The following is a 20,025-nucleotide window of genomic DNA, read 5'->3' as shown; positions in this document are numbered from 1 at the left end:
ATTCCTTCAAAATGTTGCGACACACTCTTCTAGTGGCTCTCTGTCTATCCCAGCAAGCCGTAGCAACTTCCAATCCCCCAATTAGGATTGCTGCTCCTGGTATCGTGCCCCCTGGAGCTTCCCAAATCGTGGATCATGCTTTCGCATCTTTCTCTTTCCCGGCCCATTGGCTTCCTGATTTCGCTGGTAGGTTACTTCTAGGCAAATCGATAGTGACTTCTTGCTAATCCAGTCTCTGTAGGAAATAATAGTCACCCTAACCTGTTCTCCCGTGATATCCTAGATCTACTTTATAGTAAGACTGGGAAACACCCGTACATCCGTGTGGGCGGCACATCTGCGTAATTAGCTCTGCCTGCTGACTGAAAATGTCTAAAGTGCTAATACCAAGTACTAGCGATCGAACGTACTATAATGCTTCGCAAGAGCAGTCAATCCAGGTGGAGACGGGTGCTAATGGCATTCCGTCAGCAGTTTATATTGGACCTGTTTACTTTGAAGCCTTTAATAATTTTCCAGGTTCATTGTGGAGCTTCCAGGCTAACCTTGCCAACAATGCAAGCTGGGGTCTCAACAACACCATGGAAGTGTGCAAACATGTAATGAACACGCTAAAAGGCGACCTGATTGACTTTGAGATTGGAAATGAGGTAGATCTCTACCCGTGTGCCGTTCGGTCCTGTGAGTATACCGTTTACGACTACCTTCAAGAGTGGACTACGTATGCGGATGCAATTTCAGAAACTGTCCTCAAAGGAAATCGGTATGGCCTCGATGAGCAAAGGTTCTTCCAAGCTCTGGTATTCGCCAACGCGCAATTAAAAACCTTCACCACGTCAGTTAAGACAAGGAAACTATTGAGATTATAACGCAGCTAATTCTGAAGAAGTCCTAACGCGTTTAATGGCGGCATTGACTTGACTGACCACGTCAAATCCGTTTCTCTACACCAGTAAGTCGTGATTATAGCATGCTGACCCGCATTTGCTAACACAGGGGGTAGCTATGCTGCTGGCAACCAGGGTTGGGTCAGACTTCAGGGTCAGTATTCGGTTTCTTTTCTTTTCTTTTTTCTACTATCTAACAATAGAGTCAGAAACTTTCATGAACCACACTGCTGTTGTGGCTAATCTTAGCATCTATTCGCCAGCAAATGAGTACTTGAAGACTAACTACCCTAACATCACTTTCTTGCTCGGGGAGACAAATAGTGATTACACTAATCTACTGATGAATCAAGTAGAGGGAGTTTTCGGTAGCTCGCTATGGCTGATTGACTACCTCATGTATGGAATGTCTCTGGCACGTCAACCCCCATTCTTTCTCGTGTTTTGGACACCATATATTAATAAAAAGTACAGAATATCACACGCTTCAATCTCATTCAAGGAACCACATTCGGATATACGGGTTGGGTTCCTGTACCCACTGGCAATATGCAACCCTATGTCAGACCACCACTGTATGGCCAAATCGTTGTGGCCGACGTAATTGGCCATAATCCCTACGTTCAAATTTTGCCCATCGATCTCGGCCCTGAGCTCTGGAAATTCTCTGCGTATGGTGTTTACGAGTCATCAAAGTTGAACAAATACGTGCTCATCAATCTTGACGAGTGGAATTCCACTACTAGATACCCTCGTCCAAGCCAACAGATTAAGTTGAACTTTCCCTCTGGAGTAAAGGTTGCCAAAGTGCAGAGGCTTCTTGGAGCAGGAGCTAGCGCAGACTCGGGTATTTCGTGGGGTGGGCTCAGCTGGAACTATACCCATGGGCGGCTCACACAGTCGGGTAGACCCCATAATGAGGTGTTACGCATTTCAAAAGGAATGGCTAAGTTGACAATTCCATCCACAGAAGCCGTTGTCGTGACATTGGATGAGTAGATAGTTTCTATGCCCGTTGGGGACAAAAACATCCGTTGATATCCTCTGTCCACAAAAACCGTAGAAATGACAGATATAATTTAAGAATATGAATAGGAAATTAGTGTATACAGATGAGTTTCCACTTAAGCCTTCATGCCACTTTCTATTACCGCCAATCACCCAATCCGTTCTCCTATAGAGACAGGGTATTGGTTCACGCCGTGAATTTTACCTTGATCTTGGAGAATTTGGATGGTTTGGTTGATGCCAAATTCGTGAGTGGTAGCGAAATCTCAAATATAGTGAGTCAAGGTACACGTTATATGAGATAACAAACATCACTTACCAAATACCTGCCTAGTGGAACAAATCACACTTCCCCAGCTGATAAATGTCTCACTGTCACTTAGGTATAATGTCTCAAGCCCTATCCAGTAGCCATAGAATTCTCCGGGGGCATGCTCTGGTGCGAATTGAAGAGGGGCTGATTTAAGGTCCGTGTTAGTAAATATGCGGAATCAAGCTGAGCATAGCTTGTGCACAACATACCATTTGCCAGATTGAATAGCCACTTAAGGGCCCCATGAGGAAGCAGAGTATAACCGAGCAACTGAGTATAACATGAGCATAAGACATCGTTACCGTCTAGAAAAATTATACCTCTTCTTCGGCAGTAAGAGTTCCAGCTCCTGGAAAGTCAAAAGTGGCAGTTCGTGTAGCGCCAGGCACATTATCTACGCCGGTAGTACTAGTAAAAGTAGCTCCCAAAAAGGTCCCATTAAAAACTTCAAACATTAGCCAATGTAAAATAGCACGAGGATATACATGTCTTATTTACAATCTCCAATGATCGAGCTAACAGCACCTGCGTTAGCCCCAATCGTAGCATAGGTAGTGCCACTGGATTTAATAAACCCATTTGGACAGCTGTACGCATTGGGGTCCGGCAGCTGAGCAGAAGCCAATATGCTTGCTAAGAGCAGAGAGATCGATTTTAATGTATTCAACTTCATACTGAATGAGCAGTCTTGGTGTCATGAGAATTTCTTTTTCCTTTAAATCGAAAAATGTTTTATCGGTGTGGAATTACGCTTTTTATACCCTATACTCCAGGCCGCTAAGACCTGACTTACAGCTGATAGTTGCGACAGTTGTATGCGATAAAGAATCGCAGAGCTGTATTGATCACTGGATAATCAATTACGGTGGGTTGCGGGACTACTATGATTAGTAAAGTCATATCCCACATCGCTCTAATCCGCATCCCGCATCATCCCAGATCACACCGCCACCCCATCCCACATCTCTTCTGGGGCTATATCCCACAATCTCTTACAGTAATCGATTTGTTTTCTTCTTGGTGAATGTCCTAGCCCCCTAATATGATCTTTTTGAAGCTTTTTATCAGCTTTCACAATTCCACGATGACAAGGTTCCAATGCCAATACCCCAGCTGCAATCGCTCGTATCTCAGAAAAGAGCACCTCTCACGCCATCAGAGAGATCATACTGATCTCCGCCAATTCACATGCCATTTTTGTCAATCAAAGTTCAACAGAAGGTAATACGCTTGATCCAGAAGCTCCAAATAGAAGTGAATGGTTGTAAACGCCTTTCATCTAGGGACCTTCTAAAGCGCCATACCATACTGAGTCACAGCAGCTCAAGGCGCCGACCTGTTGCATCACGATCTAAGTGCTTCATAAGTTCAGACCTTGTAAATGCAGTTGGTGATTGCCTGAAGACAGCAGCTCCTAACCATGAGCGATATGATCTTCATGTGAGTAATCAGGGAGTGCCAGCGGACTCAACTCTATTGCTCCTTGAGACGCCACACCAAGAACTGCTCACGGAACTCTATTTTCGCAATTTCCATGGGCATTGGCCTCTTTTGCATCAACAGACATTTCGAAGCACGCCGCAGCCACCAAAGATTATGCAAGCTGTCTTGGTTGTAGGTCTGTGGACTGCGCCCGAAACACGCTGTCAGGCGAGAATATTTCACGACGCAATACTTCGACGCCTTGACAGGGATCTTGTGGGATATTCTCTTCCCTAAACTCCCTATGAATGGTTTATTTACTAAACATTACTAATAGTTCAACGTCAAAAAGGGCTACGATTTACCTCGACCTCCTCGACAAGAATATCTGCCGGATCTTCAAGCCCTCACAATTTCACTCGTTCTAGCGGTATATAGAGGAGCAGATACGTTTCCGTCGTCTATGATTAATAGCAAGCATCTTTGTCAACTTTTTCAAGGAACCGGTATTTTCGACCAGGAAAGAATTGATGCCGAGAATATTAGCCCGGTAGCTCGGGAGCAATATCAACGGTGCGTCGAGTGATATTCTGGTTATAACATTAAACTAAGATGCTTAGGCTCGCTCTTGTCCTCTTTAAGGTACAAGTTCATTTAAATTCTCTCCTGATCAACAATTTCCCTCAGTTCAAGCCTTTTGAGTACCTCACGCCACAGATGCTTAATGTCCGAGTCCCATCGCCGGAGAAAATATGGGAAGGAAATGTTAGTCAGTTATTTGAAGGTAATGAACGCAATATCTTAGTTAGAAATATTTTCCTAGATTGCGTAGGATCCGACGGCTCTAAAACCTTGTCGCTAGTGATTGCATGGGATTTTACACTGGGAATGGTCCTTGGCTGTTTCTTGACAAGGCATCCTGAAGAGAGCTATGTTACATTGATAAATAGAACAACACCATTTTTACTTCTTCATATAAAACAATCAGAGCTTTCATTGCTTGATTGAATGAGTATATAGAGAATATATGTCTTGGAGCTTTCATAAATAATAACCAGATGATTAAAATGTATTGCTCCCTAGCATATAGATATATAGATTCTCTATGTCGGCGACGGCGACAGATTGTTCTTCTGCGTTTTATACTTTATATGCATATTTACTTTTACAATCAAAAGCTCATCATTTACCTGATATATTAACTTATTCATACACGCATGCAACTGGTCTATAGCTTAGGTCTTTTTCGGCGATTATTACAGCCAAGGAGATATGCATGGAAGACTAAGCTACTCCTTTTAATTCTTTTAATCAAAGGTAATTGTCTACCGAGTCACCTATTGGTATACGCCCCGCCAGAGGTCATTCTATAACGGTCGTTATTGATGTCAAGGCTAAGATTCGAGATCGGTTCCTGCCGTATTCACGTATAGTGCCGATATTGCAAAGTTTACTGTCGCCTCTTTACCCTTGATGAAGGAGAGAAAGAGTTTTATATCACTTAATAATAAGAGAGCACTATAAATATAGTCCGACTCTCATACTTGCTTTTTTGATTTCATATGTCCATTCTTCAGCAGTATATAGAACTGCTTGCGGCTATTGAGATAGATAGGCTTGTGATGTTTTTGTGATATTTGTTTGAGCTATGGCTAAAGATGTTATAGCAATGCGATATTATTAAATATTTCTTCTCATTATTTTTTTTTTTTTGAATGCACGTGCTCTATTAAGAAATCCACAACACGAAATAAAATATTATCGGCAAGAAGAGTTCTACCGTACCTATTTATAGATTGCCAACGTACTAAGTTCATACATTCCACATCCCTTGTCTGACTTTATACTAAATAGGGATATAGAATGCGAAGAGTTGCATTTAGTTCAATTAATAGACGCAGTGGAATCCTACTATAATATTTCGAAGTATAAATGGGCCATGGACTGGCCACTTGATCTGCCCTAAATGCCATTTTATATATTGGCATATACAAAGATGGCTAACTTAACAGTCACCTCTGGTAACTTAGCGGCGGAAACTTTGCATTGTAACTTTACTAGCATTGAAGCATTCTTTAATTACTCAACGGAACATGGTCTCAATATTACGGCAGAAATTGAACAGTGTCCCAATCTATGTATCCTCACGTTTGGTACAGGAAATCCAGACTTGTCTGGAATTGGAGTATGCGGCTTTTTATGACCCCACGCTGCGAATATTGCCAGATACTAATGATTAAACATGCTGACAGATGATGTACGCTTATTCATTCCAAGTCGCATTAACCATCATTTTCGGGCCAGTTCTACGTGGCCTTGATATCTTTGACAACAGTCTTCCCCAATGGGATGTGTTCTATCTGAGGAAACTCTTCAAGGAGATTATTGACGTGCAAACAATTTTTTGGGAATCAAATGGGTTTCTCATTATGGCGTCTGCAGTGGCAACGCTAGTTCGCATGGGCCAACATCCTACGATTTTCGAAATCGCCGAGATGCAAATCTTGAACTTTGTACAGCTTAACTCTCTGTTAGTCATATTCTTCTGTCTCATTCACCCCATTGCCAGATGGTGGCAACGTTTCTTACAATTCCTTTTGGGCTTCGCTCTGGCCACTGCTGCTTTATCCCAAAGCCAACTATCAGGACATTCGGAGACGGACTGGCTGCAGGCAAGCTTAGGCTGCCAGAACGAACCAGCTTTCCGCAAGGTAACACCAGTGCCATATAACAAAGCCGTAGTGTACGCGGCTGCCGGCCTGTGTATATTGTCATTCTTTGCGCAGACCACCACCACGGTGTTCCCTCGCATCCAGCAACGGCCGAGCTTGCGCAGGGTCTTGGCTATTCTGACGGTCGTGTGGAGTCTGCTGACAACACTATCTCTTGTTGGCATGGTGTGGGGGCTAGTCAAGCTCTGGGGTCAGAGAAGTGAGCTCATTAAGGTAGCAGGACCTGAATTTGAGGATAACGAATGGGGCTTTGGTCAAGTTGCCGCACTCTTTACCTGGTTGCCAATTCCCGTGGAGATCTCGTACAAGCTGAATGGTATGTCCGAGTTGAATACATTGTTACCAAGCGTCTCAGTATCCTGACATTAATGTCGCTCCTAGATTGGATGAAAGAGCAATCCAGTACATGGTCTCGGTTCCAAGCCGTTGCCGCGCCATATGGCGAGTCAAGAAACGATGACAGGCAAGGCGAGCACGTAGCGATGGCGCCAGCGACTACAGCCAATAAAGGGGGAACCGTAGCACAAATACGCTCACAAGGCTCAGGCGATGGATCCGTGTGAAGAGGGAAATGCAAGGGAGTCACTACGCATAATGAATGAGGGAAATCCAGCCCCAGGCAAATGTATTTATAGAAACACGACGGCTATATACAAGATACTACGAGAATCCACTCATCTCTCATAGCCGAATAACGAGCCGTGACACCAGCATGAATTTGCGCATCTAGTTCTGAATTGCATATTTATTATAGCCCTGAACCATGCAACTCGAGAACCCGCGTGGAGTTCTGATCTGAAGGTGGAATTGGTATAACGTCTTGCTAGCCCTTCAATGAACCGCTACGTCTCGCATAAAAAGGTCAGAACAAGCAAATCGAAACGGTCTCGTACAGTTTGAATCAATCCTATTTTCGTATGTTTGATAGCTGAGGAATAAATAGTGCACTTCGGTTTGGTATGAGGTATGATCTACAGAAAGTCGCATGTATTAATAAATGCCCATATGGCGTGCTACTCATACTCCGCTAGAGGTCGCCTGATCGCGAATGTCACTAATGCCAACTCATTCATTAGCCTCACACGTTACTCCCAACATCTCAACAAATACCACCCCTTTATAGGTGTAGTGAGCTTCTGTAGCCTAGTCTGATGTTAGGTTAATCCTTGAGTCCGTCCGAAACAGTTTGTCATTAACCGCACTACAAGGGCCGGCCGCTTCCATATCGTTGGGTAAGCTTTCAATGGGGCATCAATCATAGGACACTACGTACATATAAAGATACAAGGCACCTAACTAACTACTTAGGCAACTAGGTATACAGATATGTGCATGGACATCAGTGCGGCCTATCCTGAATCTGGTCCCCATATTTTTTTTCCCCCAACAGGGCGCTGCAATCCTCTGCCGCTATGGGTTGCGTATCCCAAATAACTCGGTGGAGCAAAAGAACCGTCGTGAGACTCGCAACCATGTTGGTAGAATCAACTGCTAGTAGTGGCTATGTAATGGTTATAAGATCTTCATACTGGTGGTTTCGGCCTGGCATCGCACAAAATATGTCGGCATTAAATACAGTAACACCGGTGTTTTCTACTATTCACCTTACACAGAACGACCGAAAGGCACAGCGTGACCGTAAACAGTTTGAACCGTTCAGAAGATGGCTCTTGCTAACAGATGTAGAAACCATAGCAGTGTCTTTCCTTACGTTAGGATTTAAAACTAGGTTTTCTCTGACACTTGAATAAGTTCTAATAGTTCCGTCGTGTGAGCAGCATACCTTTCCAATAAAAGCTATATCCAATGATATACTCTATTCTTCAAGCTCAATTCGCCTTGCTCCCAAAAGCCGTTATCTTCGACAATAGCAATAAATCCCACAAGACAGTCTGGTTTCACGTCCGCTAGCCTTAATCGCATTGGTCTAAGCAGTCGACTCCTCTCGTAGCCCTACATTACGCTTCCCAATCCCCTCCCCTGATATAAATATTCCGAGTTTGATAGCATCGTCGAAGCATATCCCAAAATATCCGGGCCATGTATCACTAGCGCCAGAAACGTAATGCAGCTACCATTTCCATGACTGCCGAGGAGATTATAAACACACTGAACCATTTCCAGTCCACAACGTGTTTTTGGCGAGCTACAGAAATTACACATGTTGATGTTCGGTTTAAGGTATTAGCAGTAGCTGTGCTTCCCAGCATGGTCGCGGGCGAGAAACTGCCGTACCAGTAGGTGTTTATTACTTGCTGGAGGCGCCTGGTAACTTGCTCAGTCGTTATCACCTTAGAAATTCGCGCCCGCAATTCCGGCTAAGTCTCTAGTCTTGGGATCAGAAAGAAAAAAATTCGATGGGACTGCTGGTATCGTCGTGTAGGTCTTGGCCAACTGAGGGGATGAGATTCTTGCTAAATTTCTTGAAAGTTGCGGCAAAGCTAAGGCCTGTGGAGTTGCTGTTCGGATGATCTTGCCTAAATGGCCGAATTGCTTCAACGACACAATCTATACCAGAACAAAAGATAGAGGATTCGACATAGGGTACGTTTATGGGGCATCGGGCACGTACACGGAGAGGGGTTACAGTCGCAATGGACTGAAAGGAAACTATTCCAGCAGGGAAGTCGAATAGAGTTCCGTTTCCAAACATAGAGACAGCACCGTGAGTTCTCCATATTGTGCTATCGTAGAAGCCATTCATGCAAATAGTAAAAGAACCCGTGGATGTTTCACACAAAGTCGCATTCCACCACTGGGCCGCGTGATTGGCGACGATTGAGGAAGCAGTCTGGTTGGATGGAATAATAGATGTAGGGCGTGGATCAGCTGCCACCTCAGTACAGTTTTAAGATAAATATGCGGTCTCTATACTGAAGGTGGTAATGACCTCAAATGATAATCCAAGAACCGGTATACCAAGTAGTGATGAGTAAACTACACGACTTGAGTCATCGCGCGTCAGCCAACCGTCATTGCGAGGAGTCGGCAAAGATTTTGTAAGATGGGGTATTTTAACCCTACCCCATGGATCACTGTCCGAGTTTCACATCGAAATCGGCTCCAGGAGACAAGCGTTATGTAAAGCGTTCAAAGTCGGTACTGCAAATTGATCACCGGAGGAGAACTGGGTGTTTCCGATCATATTTTAGGATGGGTGGGTTCTATATACATGGAGTAGGAAATGTGACCACTTTGGTAGGATTGTTAGAGGCTCCGCTATTAATAGCCATGAAAGATGTGTCATTTGGCGATGTAAATCCGGTACTGGTCTTTTGTATTCATTGGCACATTTTCATCGACTCCATTACTGATCGGAGCTTTCATTCTCACCGACTGGAGTGAAACTGTGACGCAAGCGCACGGTAAGCAGCAAGTAATAACAAGGGCTACAGCTGAAACATAGGAACGCAGCAATGAAGCATGGAAACTCAGCGTGAGGATTTATTGGTCGCCCGCATCGAGACTATTGAGTTAAATTCAGTAAGGGTTTCCATATTCCTTCCTTCTAAAAATACTAGGATTGACATCAGGACTTAATTATTAATCGACGGATCAAGTAATGCTACGATCGTTGCGTTTGACTTTGTACACCGAGGATTATGTTACGTTTGTAGGTATATGTAGATAGATGTAACATGCAGAACAGCCATCAAGGAGATCAAAACAATATGCGGCGACAAAGCGGCGAAGCATGAGATCTCAAGGTACTGCATAATAGGTAGTACATGCACCTAGACAGGAACCCTAATAACTACCTAAGAATAAATCCTATACAACCCCCCTATTGGATGTTAATGCAGTTTCTTGGCAAAGATGCACTGTATTCGGTTAGTGTAGAGGTCTGCGACATCCAATCGTGGGCACTAATGTTCCAGGCGCTGACAATCAGCGTAAGCAACGATTATGCAACCGCCTTTGAGTGCTGCGCGCTTTTTGGTTAGGTACCTAGTCAAAGAATCGCCGATATCAAGTAGATTCGTAAGAGCTAGACTACTGCTTAAACTCGCACAAGGTATCCTATTCTGTAAGTTTCTTTTCCCCTAATATTTTGCATTATACATTTTTTGTATTTCTCAGAGTACCCGCCACAAATGGGTTCTAATCAACATCCTAGGGGCTGCGGGACGTGTCGCAGAAGGAAAATCCGGGTAAGCCTTGAATCACTGCAATTGCGTTTGCCTTGACTGACTAGAGGATTGGCAGTGTGACCTTGGATTTCCGGAGTGCCAGCGCTGCTTTACTACTGGCAGGCAGTGTTTAGGTTATGATCGCAAGTACAACTTTAATATAACGACCAGTAGTAATTGGCCAAAGGGCGGAAGTATTGATAAGACACGTCGTGCTGACGAGCGTCCGGCCAGTAGGCCTGGTCATGTTATCAGCCAGACAAGCGGTTACGCTGAACCAGGCTTTCAAGCCCCGCTATGTATGCAATTGGGGCAAACTGCAGTGGTTTGTGATGCCTTTTCCGGCGTTTTCTTGGATCTGCTCTTCCCCAAGAAGACGAATCAGCAGCAATATGTCAATTCTCCTGATGGTTGGATAAGCTCCTTGGCTACGTTGCTTAATGGTCGCAATGAAACTCTGAATCAAGGACTGCTTACGTTGTATACGGGATTCGTTAGCCGAAAAAATGGTGACGCTGCACTCATCAACCGCTCAGCAGAGCTTTACTCGAATGGACTCCACGCTCTGCGGGGAAGCGATATAATATGGGTCAGACAAAAGCCATCTCCCATGGATATCGGATCCACCCTAGCGAGTATCATAATTTTCTCGCGTGTTGAGCTTCTAGCCGGTGAAGGGGCGAATGGGGGTTACATGGCCCATATCAAGGGTGGTTTGCATCTCGTGCAACGGTTCGGCGCAAGTTTTCCATGTAGCGATTTGACGAGGGTTCTTGTTCAGAGGCTTCGCTATCTTGGTGTACGTTCATCTCTCAAATATTTGGCATCTCCGTTGCTCATATCCTCGGCAGTTTTACGATGCTGCGAGACACAGACGAGGATTCTTTGTGTCATGCACCATACAATACCCTTTGCCTAGCCAAGAAGGAAGATCCAAATTATCTAACGCACAAGGCCATCGAAGCAGTTATAGCATTGCCTACAATATGCGAGTATGCAGATAGATTGGACGCTATTGTCTTTCTAACTGAGAGGAAAGTGCAGCGAGGCCTCCTTGCGACTCGATATCTACTCAGCCATGCATCCGTAATGGAGCGCAACCTAGATCGATGGCTTCGAGAAATGGCTGCTGTTACACCATGTCCTATTGCAACAGCAGTTCCAGACGGTGATATTGCTCAGCCGCAGGTGGTAGGTATTGCTGCTGCTCAAGCCAACGACCTTTGGATGCTCCATTGGTCATTAGAAATCCGCTTCAATTTGCTCATCAAGCAGTTACAAACCCGATTTACAAGCTTGTCAGCACTTTTTTCCGATCCCGTTCAACTACCCGGTAGATTAACAAGCCTTGGCAAAGATTACAGCATTTTAGATCTTTTTGCCAATTATATCAAAAGAACACTAGCTAGGGGTCTAGGAGATAATACACTCCAAGTCCAGGGTGCTATGGCATACTTCTTTAATCTTCATTGGTATTGGGAACAAAGAGGCAATGCCGAACAGAAAAATTGGTGCTTACAGAGACTTCAAGACATGACAAACAATCAGCGCTTAGCGCTTGATGTTCAAGTAGTAAAGGACCCCCAGAAACGCCCTTCTCTGTCTGCGGCATTCTTTGCAGATGATTTTATATAACTCTTCGCTCATCTTTCAATTTATTTATTGACTGAGGTATAAATTAGTTAGCGTATGACGAGTTAGTCAGACTACGGTATAGGGTACTGAAAGTATACTACTGCAACAGTGAAAACATACAACATCAAGCTCAGCCTGCGCGCGACAGCAATCTTTAGTGTAACTCATTTGATAATCCTCAGAACGCCCTAGTACATTGAATTGGATTAATATCGGACTATTGTTGAAAATGATAAAAAGCCATGGAGATTACCCGTAATTGTTTGCTGACAGTTGTCGAATAAAGACATTATTAAAGATCCCGAGACTTGTTGTGGAGTGTATAATGGAAATACTAAGCTGCTGCTATTGAGTCTATGAGATTCGCTTTACTTTGATCAGTCTTAACATCAGCAGCATGTCCAACTAGGTTTTGGGAATACATTACATCTATTGACGCAATCAAAGTCCACATGGAGAAATATGTCAAACTCCAACAACCTTTGTCTCGTCGATTGTTCGAAAATGCTCCTGTTACTATAATGGCATTAGATCGGAATAAGAATGTCACAATTTCCAGCAACGGTAATAAGGGTGGACGAAAAGTTAAGTGTAGATGACAATCAACAAGCTTTAAATAGCATCCCATTCAATACTGATCCTATTCTCGGAGTGGCGTGCATTTATTGGTAGATTTATTCGAACTGGCGTGATTCAAAGCCCGCGTACCGAATTAATTTAAGTAGTGCTGTTAGACTCAGCCATTCCTACCGTCATGGGAAGGTCTCCAGTGGAAAATGTGCGTTAATGACCTTCTCTTCCGCCCGATCAAATTATTTTTCGGCCTCTTAGCTGTCTATTAATCCAATTGGCCACTTGTAGACAATAAATGGTCACCTTGCACTTTGAGGAGCTGTGGCAAAGATCACTGGAAAATAGGGTTTGGTGATTCAAGGGCAAGGCAATGTGCTTTGATAAGGACCGACCTTTAAATATTGCTCCAGATAGATGCAAAATTGGACGCGAGTAGAATGTAGTGCGGCCTGTGAGATATAAGCGTCCGAAGAATAGAAGAGGTATGCTTGAGCAATCTGGTCACCCATGGCAGATTAGGACGGTGCTTCTGTTGGTCTTATTGCCGATTGACTTCTGCCCAGAAACTGATGTTGGAGGGCTATCATGCTCGTAAAGATGGTGGCAACATTGTCCTTAATATGATACAATATACTGCCAACTTTGACGTAATTCACGAGGAGTCGGCTGAAAGTAGGACAAATTAGAAACTACCAAAGTCCCTAGCGAGCTAGGTACCCTGGCCGAATATGTTATCACAGCCGGAGATGTATGATATTGGGCAGTAGCAAATCTGTTGGAGATGGCAATATTACACAGAAAAGGCTTGTTTTCGATGACATAGAGTGTGTGTTCTCTCACCCGGACGTTAATAAGTCCGAGGACGCTGCGTCAAAAACACTAACATTCAAGGCTATCGCTATTGAGAAACGTACAAAACAAATCAATTATCAATATGCTTCATTGGAGACTATTTTAGTCCTCCGCTAAGCAGTATGCTCTGGCCTGTCATATACCCAGTCTTGCACAGCATTATGACTACATTCGCGACCTCTTCCGGCCTACCGAGTCGCCCAACAGGTATATTCCGTACATCACCTGGTGTGCCCTCGACAAATTGAGCATCTGGAATCATACGTGTGCCCCCAATCATCGCAGGGGCAATATCGTTGATGGTGATTCCGTCTTGCGCGTGTTTGAGAGCCAGATTCTTCACCATACCCATCAATCCCGCTTTGGATGCTGCATAGTGACAGCCGTTGATTCCTCCTCCGTAGCCTGCAATGCTTCCCATCAAAATGATTCGCCCCCAGCCTTTCTCCTTCATGCGTGGTATAGCTAGTTTACATAATATGAATGATGCTGTCAAGTTCACGCGAATTGTATACTCCCATTCATCGAGACTGATATCTTCAAGATTCGGGATGCGTTTCCCATGACCGGCATTCGAGACGAGAATATCAGGAAATTGTCCATGCTTAATCTTGATATGGTCAAAAACTCGGTCAATTTGCTCAGGAGAAACCATGTCGACTTGATGAGTAGAGACCTTTGGCCGGCCGAATCGCTCTGGTAGCTCAATCTTACTTAGCTCATCGACGAGGCGGTCGGCATCACCTTTCGATGACGAATAGGTAAGAGTAAGGTGCACACCCTGGCGATATAGAACATCGGCACAAGCTTTGCCGATCCTGACATAAATAAGAGACATGAGCGATTATCGATGCACGTAAGTCAAGATCAGGTTTCGTTTAGTGAAACCTACCCGCCAGATGCTCCCGTGATCAAGGCGAGTTTGCCTTGTAGTTCGTCGATGGATGTCATTTTTTTAATGCAAATGATTTGAAAAGGAGATAGACTAAATGGCAGAATCTAGCCTTCCCATGTAGGTAGTTCATACGGAATCGGCTGCTTTAAGAATGACAGGCGATTTGGATGTGCCATGGACCATAGTCGCCCCCGCACCCAGCCACCGAACTAGAGAGGAAATCGAGGACGAAGTATTGCCGCTCCCCCACTGCGGAGCAAGGAAGCTACGTCCGGCAGACGAAGTTTGCAGAATCTATGAGATGTCGATTGAGGAAGCTGATGGCGAGGTCAGGTTACCACTTTGAGTGCATGTTCTCGAATTCAGGGTAGAATGACCACGAACTTACGAACGCCAGTTTTCTTCTCCATAGATTCTTCGTTTTTGTCCTGTTCACATCAAAATTGCACTTTCGTTTAGGTATGATAAATAAATTGATTGAATAGTACCACAGTGTTGCACCCTTAAGATGCTCGTTATATCATTGCGATTCGCTCCTTAGGGCACTGTACAGCTTCTGTTTAAACGAGACAAATACATGTACCCTTCAAACATGTAGAGTAAGATGATGCATGCCTTAGTTTTCAAGAGGAATCTCTCGGTGAAATTAGATCAACGATGTATTCCTAAAATGCAGCATAGTGAAGATATCAATATCATGGCCGGATATCTACATGTTTCTCCTTCAAACCTGTGTGCATAATCTTATCTAATCTACTATTAATCCAACGGGCTTCATGTATTTGCAGAGCTGACGCAGGGAATCACCGTAAATGCTTGAGCGCTTTAGCTATTATCTTGAACCGTGATAATTCGTATCACGATATAGGTTTACCGTATTAAAGGCTGCTCATACCAGCATCACATGACATATATCGCGAAAGCAGCAGGCATATTCTGTACAGCTATGAACGGGCACACCTTCCACAGATCCTACGCATCATCAACAGGGATGCCATCCAAATCATATGATGATAAAATGCTGCAGCACCGTCCGATTTCAAGAGGTAATTATTCAGTGCTGACAATGGTGAGCGTGGCACTTGACTTGTGCTAAGCGAGATTGCGATGCTTTTCGTCATATCTCGCGTTACAGTTCCCAACTTCGTGAGCTCTTAATTACAATTTGTCACACGATCTAGGAGACAGTCTGATGTGTTAATAATATGAGTGAATCAACGCCACTCGGCAAGTTTGAATCAGGATCCACAGCATCAGAAATACGTTGCAAACATACTAGTTTCTCAACCGGACGGCTGTTTACATATACGCCGCCGTCAAGGATGGCAAAGTCTGATTGTTCTGAAGATTCGGACTAGACTCGGACTTATCACGAATCCCCTTTACCTTAACAACATTGAGCAGCTAAACCGGGTCTTCACATGGGAGATTTTCAGAACATGTGAAGCTATTGGACGCATTGTGATGTTCTTCTGTCCCCATCGATCAGTTGTTCTATCTGCTCGTCAAGAAGAAATACTAGCTAGCCATTTCATGTATGCACTGAGTCAAGTGACAGTCGACACAACAGCGGATATTTGTCTATAGAAGGATTGAACCAGACTAATTCGACGCTGTATCCTCCTTATTCAACATTGTGCTTCCGACAATGCGTGCATCCTGGAACCGCACCTACCCATCTAACCCATCGCTGTTGGGGTAACAAGTTTGGGGCAGCAGATGTGCATCCGCTTGTCACTAATCTGCTTCTATAAATAGACCGGCGGCTTCGTTTAGGGAATGTAAACATAAGAGCAAGTCATACCTTTCTAATTTTGACAGTTGAAGCTTCTAGTAGCATGTGGAAATGATTACGGTCTGATCTAGACATGTCTTCTTGTAAGGTCTTAATTACTAAAGGACCAAGCTCAATTCACTTCAGGCGACCAAGACGGAGATTGTGTCCCGGAATTTAAAGTATGCACTCCTCAGAATGAGGAAGCTAGCTTATTAGGTCGCTTTCGCCTCTCCCAGAATGGCGATACATTCCCGCCCTATGTTTGTTCAAAAAGTCGGTGTATGCTCGTCCATCCACCGACTATAGGTGTGCCGGCGCAAATGGCTCGGAGTATATGACCTTCTTAATATTGCCACTGACAATGCATGCTTCTTTCGTCATAGAGTTGCTTAGAATCTAGATTGTGATGATCATGTCTGGCATGGGTTTTGGTCAATATGGCAGAGGTAGAATCCTCGGTTTCGATCTACCCTGATGCTCCCTCGTGCATTGATTTGCGTCTGGAGCCTTGATGGCTCTATGGATGAATTGGCATACGGTATGGGAACTAGAAGGTTTTCAGAATGAGGTGCACATGAGCAATGCCAAACTACGAAACGTGAGCATTAGTCTTACTGCTTGACAAAGCACACAAAACGGGGCCATGATACCCCGGCAGCGCAATCGTCAGACGCCCTAAGCAAGGATGAAATTTGGCTTATATAACCTTCACTTTGAGCTGCCTGGTACAGAAATAGGTCTTTCGAAGTAATTTTTAATATTCTTATACCTTTACGACAGTATTGTTATCACCGGGTTGGTTGGACTGTGCTACCATTTACCAATCTTGACATTGAGGATCGAGTACTCCGTACACAATCCATAATCCCACAGAATGGAATATGATATGCGTGGCATTGGCCTCATCAATATCATTTTTGTAGAAAGACTTAAAGAAAATCGATATCTATGGCAGAAATCAGACGTCGTGGCGTCGGTGAGATAATGTGGCAAACGACCTGGTAGCCTTTACCGGAACAACGATTCATACAAACTGTTAGGTAAGTGGCAAGTAACACCCAAAAAGCCAAAAATTATAGCTAATAGCAGCTTAGTAATATCGTTGTTGCTGGATGGTTTTCCTCACGTCAAATATGTGCTTGAATGGTATGTAAAAGCAGATATAAACATGTTTCTAGTTTTTGCCATCTTATTAATACATCATGACTAGATATATAACATCAAATACTGCGCTAACACGCTCAACTACTCATCAATTTGAATTGTTCGCATGAACATTAAGGGGGTTGATATATGTATACTTAAACTTACGCTTTCTAATACATGTCATATTTTACATAATCTTTAATATGTAATTGGAATGAGATCAAGGTGGAGGGGCCCAAGAGGACAGCTATGCCCTTACATGGATAATTTCGCTAGGTGCGAATGCGGCAGGCTTCTATTAACACATAAAGTTAGTAAGGTTAACTATATCTCTGCCATTCACTTTCTAAAGCCTTACTAAGGATTGCTTTCATATCTTAAGAAAAAGGAAAGAAGAGGAAAGGAAAATTAGCTGGACCGTGAGAAACATAATCGGAACTGTCCAGAGTAAAGTAGACTCAGTTACATCCTATAATATATTAAAGCAACGGTGCATTGACAACGGTGCATCGCAAACGTCGTTGGTGAGATTGTACCTTCATATTTCAGGTGACGTTACTTTGCCCTGTTGATGATATCAAGGAGCGTCTTTGGCAAGTGGTCTGTGAGAGAATAGGCGAGACGGTAATTGCAAAGATCAATATGCCCGCGTGTGAGATCCGTTATAAAACTGTGCAGCAAAAGGACTATTACATAGCAAAGATTTTCGATATACATATATCTCCGGTTATTATTTTTCCATTACCAAACATGGTGAACTACAATACGAGTTTAATTTTCTCTGGTATTTATTACAGTGGCTGATAGATTACTCGATATATAAATCTTGTAAATACACAAGTTACCCAAGAAGAGGAAACCAGGCGAGTTATCATAGTATAAACAATTTTTAATTAAATGCAATGAACATGCATTTATTACATTTCCGAAGAGCTATTGACCACGTTGATTGGGAGTATATGCTAGTGAACCAGTTGCTTGTTACACCCCGACTTTTCCACTCAGTATGATGCTGCTATATTGAGATATGCAACACATCGCTTGTCAGTAAGCTACATCGGGCCGATTAAGTTTCCCAAACTGCGGCGGTTCAAAAAGTTTAAATGTAACATACTTTATTTTAGGCAGCTGGTTAAATACGCGATGGTAGAATATTGTTCCTCTATACAAACAGTCCCCCGGCAGACAAATCCAGTGGATTCCATCGGGGCATTAACTGGCCGCGTCTAATTTTTATTGTTCCGGAATTCCTTAACCTGGCATTTTACAGATAAAGTTATCGGCGAAGCATAATATTGCAAAACTATAAATTAGACTCCCTATTGCTGTGGAACTGATCATTTTCACCCTCGATTTTCACATTTATAGATCAACCACCTTATTTTCTCTTGTAATCGAAGAAGCCCACTTCAGAATGCGCTCTAATTTCTTTGCTCTGGCTCTTGCCGGTGTCGGTGTCAGTTCTGTAGCCGCTAATCCCGCGGACCTCACTGCAGACCAGGCCACAGCTCTCCTCAAGGGTGTCATTGATTCACTTCAAACTAACGGAGATCTTCGAGCCACTCTGCAGCAAACTACCCCAGAGTTCACTGAGCAGAACGCTGCTTCTCCTTATCAAGTGCGTTCTAAGAGAAACGGGGCGTAATTCGGGAGTGACTAACACTGAGGTCATAGAGTCTTGCCGATAGCTTCACCAGCACACTAAATCTCTTGCCCAACAAGAACGGCGATGTGAACATCGGCGGTGCCACTGCCGCACAAGCTGCTGAGATTTGTGCTTTGGTTCCTAAGTTCGTGGCTGCCGGCACTCATGCAGCCGACACACTTGGCAACCTACCAGGATTTGAAGACAGTTCTAGCGATGCACGGACGTCAGCAATTAACCTTGGCCTGGCATTGGATGGCTTAGGATGGCAGTTGAACATGTTTCACTGGGGCTTTATTAATTCCGGTGCGGCCGCTACTTGTGACCAGGCTACTCAAAATGCCTTTTACACTGTTCCTAACTTGCTCATGGATGCCGGCGATGCTATCTTGTACTAGAGTTGGTTGTTCAATGAAGTATAAAATCTGTAATTTGTTCAAATTGTAGATAGCAACGCAGGTTTATATCCGTATGATACATCACCTAAACGTTCTATCCAGCTCAAACTTTACATTACTTCTCTCTCTAGGTGCCTCTGTGTAGAGCCTGACTTATACTACTTCTCGTGACCTCTTGGATTCTACCATATGGCTATTTTTCCCGATTCGCTTCACCCTTCGGCTTCTCATTAAGAAGTGGTACGCTCCGACCACAGGTGGCAAGACCGGACTGTGCCACTCGTTTTTGGGCATTTGCGCTGCAACAATCGCAGTGCTATTGGTTCGCTGAATGCGGGGTAATGCATCCACCCCACCCCGTCCGTAATGCTATGCGACACACAGAATTGTGGTAACTTGGAGCGTGAGAGGAATTCCTTTAGAATTGGTATAACGCGGAGTTGATTAGCTGAGAAATGTTTGAGATGTTGTCTTGCTAAAGGATCAAGTATAATATGTGAGGAGAATACTGCTCATAATTTGCCTAGCTTTCTACAAGTGTATAATGATATCTATATTTCCAGCAAAGTAGTACTTTGAATGCGCTACTTACATCGTGGAAGAAAATAGCAG

The 20,025-nt window shown here is 43.8% G+C and overlaps 6 protein-coding genes across 6 annotated transcripts; 5 read left to right on the top strand and 1 right to left on the bottom strand.

The window, feature by feature from the left end:
• Positions 1–11: 11 nt before the first annotated feature.
• On the top strand, positions 12–1,886 carry TRIVIDRAFT_112103 (glycoside hydrolase family 79 protein; the record flags this gene model as incomplete). The annotated part of the gene is made up of 7 exons (XM_014096551.1): positions 12–186; positions 242–295; positions 379–835; positions 890–952; positions 1,004–1,041; positions 1,091–1,302; positions 1,362–1,886. The coding sequence occupies 7 exons, from the start codon at positions 12–14 to the stop codon at positions 1,884–1,886; spliced, it is 1,524 nt and encodes a 507-aa protein (XP_013952026.1).
• Positions 1,887–3,648: 1,762 nt separating this feature from the next.
• On the top strand, positions 3,649–4,620 carry TRIVIDRAFT_128617 (uncharacterized protein; the record flags this gene model as incomplete). The annotated part of the gene is made up of 3 exons (XM_014096550.1): positions 3,649–3,906; positions 3,968–4,207; positions 4,243–4,620. Coding segments are annotated over 3 exons (876 nt in total), but the record flags the coding sequence as incomplete, so codon positions are not given.
• A 1,015-nt stretch (positions 4,621–5,635) lies between these two features.
• TRIVIDRAFT_136014 (uncharacterized protein) lies at positions 5,636–6,689 on the top strand (the record flags this gene model as incomplete). The annotated part of the gene is made up of 2 exons (XM_014096549.1): positions 5,636–5,815; positions 5,883–6,689. Coding segments are annotated over 2 exons (987 nt in total), but the record flags the coding sequence as incomplete, so codon positions are not given.
• Positions 6,690–9,924: 3,235 nt separating this feature from the next.
• On the top strand, positions 9,925–12,127 carry TRIVIDRAFT_210230 (uncharacterized protein; the record flags this gene model as incomplete). Its single annotated transcript, XM_014096548.1, has 6 exons — positions 9,925–9,975; positions 10,166–10,255; positions 10,378–10,389; positions 10,443–10,513; positions 10,667–11,205; positions 11,412–12,127. 6 exons carry the CDS (start codon positions 9,925–9,927, stop codon positions 12,125–12,127), a joined length of 1,479 nt encoding a protein of 492 aa, XP_013952023.1.
• Positions 12,128–13,649: 1,522 nt separating this feature from the next.
• TRIVIDRAFT_44555 (uncharacterized protein) lies at positions 13,650–14,503 on the bottom strand (the record flags this gene model as incomplete). The annotated part of the gene is made up of 2 exons (XM_014096547.1): positions 13,650–14,370; positions 14,445–14,503. The coding sequence occupies 2 exons, from the start codon at positions 14,501–14,503 to the stop codon at positions 13,650–13,652; spliced, it is 780 nt and encodes a 259-aa protein (XP_013952022.1).
• A 4,281-nt stretch (positions 14,504–18,784) lies between these two features.
• TRIVIDRAFT_67053 (uncharacterized protein) lies at positions 18,785–19,413 on the top strand (the record flags this gene model as incomplete). The annotated part of the gene is made up of 2 exons (XM_014096546.1): positions 18,785–18,988; positions 19,045–19,413. The coding sequence occupies 2 exons, from the start codon at positions 18,785–18,787 to the stop codon at positions 19,411–19,413; spliced, it is 573 nt and encodes a 190-aa protein (XP_013952021.1).
• Positions 19,414–20,025: the final 612 nt, after the last annotated feature.

Source organism: Trichoderma virens (assembly GCF_000170995.1).
Source record: "Trichoderma virens Gv29-8 chromosome Unknown TRIVIscaffold_87, whole genome shotgun sequence".
NCBI classification, from domain to species: domain Eukaryota; kingdom Fungi; phylum Ascomycota; class Sordariomycetes; order Hypocreales; family Hypocreaceae; genus Trichoderma; species Trichoderma virens.
This window is presented reverse-complemented; position numbering and strand designations above follow the sequence as displayed.